Source organism: Nicotiana sylvestris, chromosome 3 (genome assembly GCF_000393655.2).
Source record: "Nicotiana sylvestris chromosome 3, ASM39365v2, whole genome shotgun sequence".
In the NCBI taxonomy this organism is placed as follows: domain Eukaryota; kingdom Viridiplantae; phylum Streptophyta; class Magnoliopsida; order Solanales; family Solanaceae; genus Nicotiana; species Nicotiana sylvestris.
Window position 1 is genome coordinate 67091712 of NC_091059.1, and position 10340 is coordinate 67102051.

At 37.2% G+C, this 10340-nt stretch overlaps 1 protein-coding gene and 1 long non-coding RNA gene across 3 annotated transcripts; one reads left to right on the top strand and one right to left on the bottom strand.

Moving 5' to 3' along the window:
• Nucleotides 1-1714: 1714 nt before the first annotated feature.
• Nucleotides 1715-4650, bottom strand: LOC104238591 (uncharacterized). Of its 2 annotated transcripts, none has more exons than XR_713921.2 (4): nt 4477-4650; nt 4290-4384; nt 3523-3664; nt 1715-1887 (listed from the first exon to the last, which is right to left on the bottom strand). It is a non-coding gene; the product is annotated as an uncharacterized lncRNA (long non-coding RNA). The 2 variants fall into 2 exon arrangements; XR_713920.2 differs by having other exon boundaries at nt 3523-3740; nt 4477-4636.
• A 4411-nt stretch (nt 4651-9061) lies between these two features.
• LOC138887493 (uncharacterized) lies at nt 9062-9775 on the top strand. The gene has a single exon (XM_070169250.1). The coding sequence runs from the start codon at nt 9062-9064 to the stop codon at nt 9773-9775; it is 714 nt and encodes a 237-aa protein (XP_070025351.1).
• The last annotated feature ends 565 nt before the right edge of the window (nt 9776-10340 follow it).

Genomic DNA, 10340 nt, shown 5'->3' on the forward strand with positions numbered 1-10340 from the left:
GGCTATTTTTCAGTTTTCCTTTCAACTTTTAAACGTTGCTTTATTCACTCGTCATGCTTAAATGTCACTCATGACTTTAAGCTTCTGATTTTTAGTCATATGATTAGTTTAATTAGATGTTGTTGACTTGGTAATATAGTTAATTCTAACTCATTATTTGGTTTAAATCAGTCGTTTAGTTTAGATTTTGGTTTTGAAATCATTTAATTGTCTTCTTCTTCTTCTTCTTCTTCTTCTTCTGTTTTTTCATGAATTACCAAATGGATTTTCTGATTGGCTTTGGGCTTTGGGGTCATTTCTGACCCATTTTCAAGGGAAGCCCGCTCAATTGGGTTTAAGCTATTGGGTCAACTTGACCCATGAGGTAGGTTGGGGTAATTGACAGGGGTTTAAGGGTTAGTTTGGGGAATTTAGGTAAGGGAATCTTTAGTAACTGATTTAGGAAGCTGCCTAGAAGGTGGGGAATTAGGACCTATTTTGAAAAACTGATTTTAAACTAAGGATTCAATAGCAAAAATGAAAATTTGAAAAGGGGTAAAGGGCAAATAACTTGACTCATTTCTGCTGTCCTAAAGCTCCCTATAAAAGGCGTTGTTTCTTCACTCTCAAGTCAGATTTTGGAGGATATAGAAATTCTGGAAAAATCATAAACGAGCTAGAAAATCCAGAAATAGCACAAACTGCTGAAAATTTCAGTAAAAAGTCACAATTCCATTAAGTTTTTTTCTTCTGATTTAAAAAGGCTTCAATCTCTGAAAAACTTCTAATTCATCCGAGGTGAAACAGGTTGAATTGGTTGCTTAGAAAGTTTGGTTTTGAAGTTTGGTTGGTTATTGACCGCTGCGCATCAGTTCTTGGCCTGAAACTGGGTTCACTGATTGCTTCTTTTGTTGATTGTTGCTGCTGTTACTGCTAATTCCTTACCTCTGTTCTTTGTTCCTTCAATATCCAGGTATTTTCCCATACTATGGACAACATTTGAATGTAACTTGGGATACGAATCTAAAGAGTGTTTGAAGTTTGATATTTGTTTGTCATGGAAATTTACATCCTTTTATTTTTCTCAGTTTCATACACAATATGTGCTACTCAGTTTTATGTTCTCGAAGGACTCTGTTTAGTATTGCTTATTATTTCATAGTATAAGGCTTGTAAAGTTCCGTTCATGAGTTGATGCTTGTTAAATCACTACAAAAAATCAAACTTTTAGTGGCGACAAATGTCGCTACTAAAGCATGGAAAGTCACTGGTATAACCCTTTAGTGGCGACTTTCTGGTTGCACCTTGTACTACTGTAACTGAATGTTATTTCTGGCGACTACAAAAAGTCGCCACCACAAATATATATTTGTAGCGACTTAACTTGCCACAAAAGGTGAAGTAAATACCCAACCATAAAATAGGTTTGACGTTGGTCGCCACTAATAAACAGCTTTTAGTAGCGATTGTAGTCGCCACAAAAGTAATTATACCCTTCAGTGGCAACTCTGGTCGCCACAATAATAACATAGGGTTTAGTAGCAATATTGGTCGCCACAAATACTAATTATTTTGTAGCAAGGTTTTGTCTCCCCTAAAGCTTAAATTTTCAACAGATTTTAAATTTTTAAAAATAATTAAGCAGTAGCAATATTTTTTCTAATTATACTAATAAATTACCAGAATTATATCTAGGTAATAAGAGCATCTAAAAGTATTTAACAAACACCGAAAGTATTCCTCAAGCGGAATATTATAAATGCTTCCATTACTAAAAAATTATCAACTACATACTACACTATACTTCATTGTATTTGCAAGTATATACATATGACCAAAAACACAAAATATTCACTGTCTGCCTTCAATCTCTTCCTTGGTGGACGTCATCGTTTAAGAATATTGTCCCTATTATTAAGAAAAACACATGATCACTTTGACAATTCTCATAATGTAATGCTTAATAGAAAAGAGGGTGACATAAAGCACATAAGACTAAATCAATGACAATAGTTTCAACATATTCAAAGATAAATCTTAGCAACACTATAAAGAAAGTTTCAATACTCCCAAACATAAATTAGTAAATCTTTTGTTATCACATGGCACACGTAATCCAGGGGTTCAATGAGAACTCTTTTAAGCTTCATCATCAATTTAGCATCTCAATCATGCAATAACATGTGAAAGTGTAGCAAACTAAATAAAGGAATTGATTTGATAAACACCCCAAACAACATAACTAAGAATAAAGCAATAAAAAAGAGCACTGAATTTTCTTAAGATAGTATTGTGCACAAATAAATAGCCAGCAATTCTTACAAGAGTTCTCTTAAAGTGAAAGCAATGAGTTAACAAGTTACTTTTATCCATCTGCACCCAAATTTACCCAGATCAATTGCATAGGTATCGTAGCACTATAGTATCCAGAGGCCAGGAGGAAGCATATAGAATTTTCTTTACCTTAATATGTTGAAAATGTAGATAAACGTAATGATAAAAGTGATATAGACTAATCTTCCCAACCTTCGATCAGATCGAAAGTTCACCAGGAAACAGGTAAAAAGTTGCAAAACAAACAAGTAAGCTGCCACACTAGACTAGACTATGCGTAAAACACAACTACTGATATCCCTACCAAACAACCATCTCAAAACATCCATATCCTCTTCAAAATAAAAATAGCAATACAACTTTTACCTAACAGAATCATTTAATGATCAGGTTAAATCACATTGTAACATTCTAACTGCATTTATAACTTGGTAGTAAACTGGGAGTTGGCAAATTTGTAGGTTTAGGAAAATCAACAACTATATGTTAAATTGAAGCTATATTTAGCAATAGGCAGCGATTAAAGCTAGATTCATTAAAGAAGTTGATATAAAGGTTAATTATCTGGATTAAGTCGCTTAAATAGGACACAAATTCAACAATATCATTTCTTTTGCAATTTCCACACTTTATAAGAATCCTAGAAACCGTTCCTCAACTAGTCTCCTCTAACACCAATGCTTAACCGGAACAAGGTGTTCATACACCCTTTACAAGGATATGGAATCATAATGCTCACCCTTGGTTGACTGAACACCCGATTGAGAAGGCCGCCGACTCCATCTCTATACCTTTGGCCAATTCTATTCCTAATATTCAACCAACTTTTATTCATTCCTATTTTTTTAAAAAGGCAATCAATTAATTAATTCAAAGAACAAAGACAACAATAACAAAATTTTATAAGGGCCGGAACCTAGACACATTTTTGAACTAGTAAGACTAACCAATATTAAAGTTATGTTACAAGTATGCTAAACAAAACTTGACAAAAATAAACACATGCAAAAAATGAAACCAAATCATACAACTTGAATCATAACTGAGATGATTTCAAATTATGCAGAAATAAAAAACTATTAAAAAAATAACTTAAAGACGTTGATTGAAACAATCAGAAGATGACAAGATTTGAAGCATTAGTATGCTCTGGTAAGAACAGACGTGAGTGGCAATGTGTGGATGTTCAGAGAAGGGGAAGACTATTACCTCCTCCTCCACCTAGAAGCCCACTTGGTCCACCTCCCACTAGATTTTCTCCCCGCCTCAATCCAGTCAATCATGAGAAGACTTGTCCTCCGTTACTTCGTGTTTTCAAAAAGAATAGAAGCCATCATAGTGGCAATGATTGCTGTGAGAGGCAAGCAATCCAAAGATGAGGGCAAAATCTACACATGGAAGGATGGTACTTTGGTTTGCCATTACAGCTAAACACATTAAAGAACCATATCAGTACTCCAATACAATCAAATAATTTCTAAATGGAAAGGATAAAACACAAATAAGACATTCACCACCAATATAAATGTTAAGATTTTTTTATAGCATTCAAATCCTTGAACTGTTTTAAAACTAACTAAATTCTGCAACTCTATTAGCTACAGGAAGAAAGCTTACAGATGATATGAAAATAGAACACGAACAAGACCAAAATTATAGGAAAATGAACTCAAATAAGACCAACAATACAAGATACCAAAACTATCCAAACCATAAAATTATTCCTAAGGACAAGATCTTTGAGTTGTATAAGGCTAGAAATACGACATGAATTAAGAGAAAAATATGTTCACCAGACAATATAACAACAAAATCATCTCTAGTCGTGACTTTTAGATGGAAAATAGGACCCAAAATCCATATCCCTAAACCACCAAGTCAGACATGGGTTAATATTTTTACCCAGCATGCAGTCACAACAACAACACCAAAAGGTATAAGATATCAAAAGAGAAAGTTTCAGATTACGGAGATACCAAAATTTCGCTGACTCCTCACTGCCGATAAGGGCTTCAAACAAGACATTGCTCCTGTAGATTTTCAAATGGGTCTGAGAAATTGGAGGTGGAACCTGAATATACAAATATGAAATCAGTGATTTGAGAAAACAACATGTACCACCGAAGAAGATTTGTGATTTGAGCTTTTGAGTCTCTAACATACCTGAAAAAGTCACAATTTCGGATAGGGCTTTTGGATCTCTAACATATGGTTCATATTTTGTGATTTGCACGGATAAATTGCAGACATTTGCGTAGAGAATGGAAAATGCTCAAGAGAGATATGAAATAAGATTTTGTTCTTCTACAGAGATACGGCTATGCTTCTCTTTTGTTTTAATTATTTTAGGGCTTGTTCTTTTATTTGTTTTTATATTTTAAAGTAACATATAGTGGCGACAAAGTCGCCGCAGAGGTCATTCAGAGGCGACTATTTATTAGTCGCTACAAATACTTTGGAGCTTAACATTTATTCTTGGCGGGAATGAAAAATTCTCTCTTTAGTTGTACATAGTAGAGGCGACCTAATAAAGTCGCTATTAAAGGTTTACCTACTGCAGCGACTTTCATAGTCGCCACAAAAGCCATAACTTTTGTTGCAACAAATTAAGTCGCCCAATTAGTCCAATTTCTTGTAGTGAATGACTCAATGTTAGTGAATAGTGTTAGATTCATATGGAGTTTGTGTGACGAAGTTATGAGGATCTGACTATTTCATGTCCTTTTGCAATTCAAACCTTGCTAAAATATTGATATATGCGTGCTTCATGAGTTTTGTTTGCTCTAGTTTAAGTCGATTCTAAGCTTAGTTCATTGTTCTTCTCATAATCTAAACTTCCTACCTCAAATATGTTATTGCATTGTCTTCTAATATTCAAATAAGGGTGTGTGTATTCTTAAAACAAGGATTCCAATTTTGAAATGGTGGTTCGAAAAGGGATAAATATATATGTTGATTTCTTTTAGGGAACATGTGAATCTGTTTCAAAGTAACTGATTTGGGGAATTAATTAATGAAAAGGGTTGAACGTTTTCCATAGTGTAATGTCATAGTTTGATGAGGATTGTCATTTGTGTTGTTTTTGTGTGCTTTTTTCTGGATCTGAAAACCTGGGCTCCTCACTATTTGTTGTGAGCTTGGGCTTTTGAATTTCCATTCTTCATTAAGACTTGGGCTCATTCAGGCCCCAAGCTCGAAGGTTCGAATGCCGTTTTGCCTCATTTAGCTAGCTAGGTTCGATATCGACCCCTTCTAATCGCCCTTGGTCTTTAATGCCTGTAAGGGGATTCGAACTCAAGTTACACCCTTGCTTCCTCCTTGATCCTTGTTTAATTTGGGTTAGGAATTTCGCGTAAGGCGAGGATGCGGTGTTGGGCCTTTCCTCTTAAAGGCCGATGCTCCTTCGTAAGGCTAGCTCGAACTGGTTTCTTTTGTTTAAAATGAGATCTAACATTTAGCTTAAGAAATGGTGACATTTATCATTGCCCCATTAATTAATTGATAGGACTAATGAAGGTGAGCTGTAGTAAATAACATAAATAGTCCACGGCCCTCCAAACTTAATTTAAATTCTTTTTCTTCAAAAATTAGGATTAAGGTGCGCCATTCCAAACAAAGGGATAATTGCATGGCCCTCATTTTAATTAGTTTCGTTTTATCCTTAGAACTCGAGGTGCGCCGTTTAGCAAAATTTCATGGCCCTCACAAAGTTAAAACGCGTAGTTGTTTTAGGTGCATTATTTGAAAAATTACCTTTCTAAACTGGGGTGTGCATTTCATGTGACCCAAATTTAAATCTCAACAACGTTAAATAAAATATGTCGCGGACTGCAGGTGCATTTCATGTGACGTGGTCCAAAGACATATTTTAAACGATGTTAAATCTTCTTTAAAATAATTAAAAGCGGTTAATAATTTCTAAAGTTGTACCATAGGTTAAAACATGTACTAAAATCAGATAATAGGCCAATTATGATAGTTTACGACCGTGCTCGAACCACGAAATCCGAGGGTGCCTAACACCTTCCCTCGGGTTAACAGAATTCCTTACTTAGAATTTCTAGTTCGCAAACTTCAAATGGAAAGTCGAATTTCCTCGATTTGGGATTTTAAAATAAACCGGTGACTTGGGACACCAAATAAACTATCCCAAGTGACGACTCTGAATAAAAATGAATAATTAATCTCATTTCGAATAATGTCACTTAAAGTGGAAAAACTTCGTTATACTACTTTCGGGTGTGTAAAAAAGGAGGTGTGACAGCTCTGGCGACTCTTCTGGGGATCGAACCCAGAATCTCTGGTTCAGGATTCAAGAATTCGAGCTTAGAATAGCTGTTATGATTGGCTTTATCTGTTATCTGATTTTCCTACATGTTTGAGCCTAATGTGCTAAGTGCTTTTACCGCTTTGATATTCTGTGAACTGTATATAAACTGCTACGAAACCCATCCTCTCTCTGAGTCTTCTAAATAATGGAGAAGGGTGCACTTCGTGTGACTTCTCTTTTGTCTAGGGTCTTATCCTATTTTAGAACGAGGTTTGGATAAGTTTCTAAGCCGGTAAAGCTTCTGTATTCCCGGTACGCTGCCCCCCTTGGCTCGAGTTGTCCGTTCGGGTAAGCCAGGTCTAGAACAATAAACCCAAGTTTTAAACCTAGTATAACAAAACCTCATGTTGGATCCCTAGTAGGAACATTTTTTTGCATCACGTGCATTTGACTTAGGAGACTCAACACATGGATTGGGTCTGTCTAGGACAGGCATACCCGAAATGAAAAGACCATCCTGATGCATCCTACGTGCTACTTGTGCATTTATTTGCTTCGGATTTGCGTGTTGACCGGCTTGTGGATAATAGAAGAAATTGGGAAAAGAAAATAACAGTGTGAAGGCTCAGAGAAGTAGTTACTTGTTTTGAAAAATCAGTATCCAAAATATAACGAAATTCTGCCAAAATTTTGAAAAAAGAAAAAAAAGAAGAAAAGAAAAAGAGAGTTTTGTCTTTAAAATTAGTTGGTTTTCATTTTTGTCAAATCTGCCCGAACTACGCTAGTTTGATTCTCACCGGATATGGGATACGTAGGCAACTCCCATCGGGTCTAACTTCCCTTTTGCAAAAATAGCCCAAAAACAACAAAATTTTATTTTTTTGTCACAAATAAGCAGGGTGATGTCATTCTTGTTTAAACAAAGCTGAATGTCCCCAAAAGGGCGCCGGAAGGCTGTTTTTGCAAGAACAACCACTTTTGTTCATTTTTTTATTTTTCGACCGGTTAGCAGGCACAACCTTAAAATCTTCTTCCCCGAAGTGCTAAAAGGTCGTATCCGCAAAAACCAGGTTTTATTTTTGAAGTAAAATTTTGAAAAAATGGTATTACCTTTTTTTTTGGGTCAAAATATGTTATTAAATCACCTTAATAAATGTGCAGGATGAGCACAAATGAAATTGAACCCTTTACAGTCCTTAAAAAGATCCCCTTACAGCTCCACATGTGGTGGAATGATCTAGGAAAAGGTAGTAGAGAAATCGTGTTAAAGGTTCTGGGAGGTCTCGTCGGACTATTGAACATCAAGCCAATGTTGGACATAATTGAAGCATTAGTACCTTTTTGGGACCCAACTCGAAATGTGTTCCTTTTCTCTGACTTTGAGCTCACACCCATGCTGGAGGAAGTTGTGGGTTATGCGGGCCTTAATGGAAACCTTAGAAGTAGATATCTAGTGTCACCAAGACCGGTATCTCCCCACAGATTTCTGGATCTACTGAGTATTAGTCGGGATATTTAGGATGGAAATTTATCTGAAGGGTATTGCACTCTCCAATTCTTGTATCAACGCTATTGTAACCCCCGAGGTTTTGAAGAGCCGAACACTAGTCTGACCCATGCCAGAAATAAAGACAAATGGGAGGCAAGGCGGGGTTTGGCTTTTATAGTAGCCTTTGTGGGTGTTGTAGTCTGTCCGTGAAAAGATGGTAATATAGAGGTGGGTCTCGTATAAATGATCGATGTTGCAATCAAGAAAGCCAACAGCACTATGGTTCCCCTGATCTTATCTGAAATCTACTGAGCCTTGACTATCTGTCGGGAAGGAGGAAAGTTCTTCCAAGGCTGCAATCTGTTACTACAATTATGGATGCAGGAACATCTCTGCCACCGGGTTGGGTATATGAATTACGGTATGATCGGTTTGAGTTGCATTGTAGAATTTGAAAGCCGAGTAGTGGGTATTGAATTCCCTGAGGGTACTGAAGCTTGGTTTGCACATTTGATATCCTTGACTGCCGATAAAATTGAGTGGGCGTTCGGATGGCTTCTTGTCACCGAAGCAGTATACATGTCAGCTGAAGTGTGTTATCTCCTCCTGATGGGCATCCGAAGCATCCAATTGTATGCCCCCCACAGGGTTTTGCACCAATTGGGAAGATTTCAAACCGTTCCCCATGACAAAGATTTGAGTAAACATGTCATTGAATTGGGCCAAAAAGCCATATTTCCAGAAGGGAGAATTCCCCAGGTGTGGAATGAATGTAGATTTCTTGAACCTAAGACTATGGTGCGGGATCTAGCTAGAGGTGAAGTAGACCCAAGTACATTATTTGGTTCGGTAAAAGGTTCCAGATTCCGGAGAGACCTGCTAAGAGAGCTCATGTTCAGCAACTCACTAACGACTCGCAAGAGCAGTGGGGCTGGTTGGCAAGAGAAAAAAGCTACAAAGCTAAAATAAGCCAGTTGGAAAGGCAAGTCATGTACCTTCAGTTTGAAAATGGTTTGCAAGCTGCCGCAGATGAGGGAGAAAAGAAAAAGCTATCTCAAGAAAATGAAGCCCTCAAAGCTAAAATCCGGAAGATGAAAATAGCTGCTAGAAACCCAGAAAGAAGTCGAGCGGATGAAAGGCTTATAAGCAGTCTGAAAAAGAAAGCCCTTGAGTGTCAAGATGACTTAGAAAAGTCTGAGGCCAGTCTAGCAAAAGCTCGGGCTCAATTAGTAGAAAAGGCAAAAGGTCGGACACAGTTTGTGCAACAACTGAAGAGAAAGTATGAAGGGACAATCACCAGCCTGAGAAAAAAGGTAACTACTCTTGATAATGAGGCAGCCAAGCAGGCTAAAGACTTCAGAGCTGACAAGGAACACTATTATGATTTGATGGCTCATATGGAGGAAGAAATACAACAGTTGCAAAATCAACACCTTCACGACTCTCAGGTATTAGAAGACAGGAATCAGCAGATAGGGCGACTGCTTCAGGAAAAGGGCAGAATCCGAGAGAGGATCAGAGCCATTGCTGACTACATTACTGTGAAGTGCAAAATGTGTGAGGACATGACTCGTGCCACCTTCTTCGCTGTAGTGATGACTTTCGTTCGCCAGATAATGAGTGATTTGGAGCGGTTGCAAGGGGATCTCGCATATAGGCTCGCGGCGAGACCTAATGATGTCCCGAGGGCCCAGGAGCATTAATGTATTCCTGATTTTCACTTGAGTCTGTTTCTGTTGGAGTCTGTCAATTTATTTCCGAGTCTGTATTTTCTTTCTGTCAGAGTCTATTAGTCGATTTTTGATTCTGTATTGTCATCTTGCTATTAGAGTCTGTTGGTTCCCTTTTCAAGTTTGTTAGTTTTGAGTCATTGTAATCAAAGCATTTTCTTTTCATGAATAATTTGAAAATCCCAAAATATTTTGTTATTTATTATCCCTAGAACTACGCCTGGTCTGATTCATGCGGGGTCATGATACGTAGGCAATCTCCATAGGATTCGACCATAACAAAAAAAAAGGATAAAAAGGAAAGAGTGGGAGTGGAAATAAGGAAAATGGGAAAGAAAAGGAAAGCCGGAATGAAGCATGCACCCATTGCAAAACATGTAGAAATACATTTAACTATATAGGTGCATCATACCCCCAACGTGCGATTACCTGTCTGTTATTTGTTCCAAACTAACCATTTGCTGATGTTACATCCAGCCCAGGTTTTATAGAAAGGTGGTTGGTTTTGTGGTAGTCTGGCTTCGCATCCATACTTCAC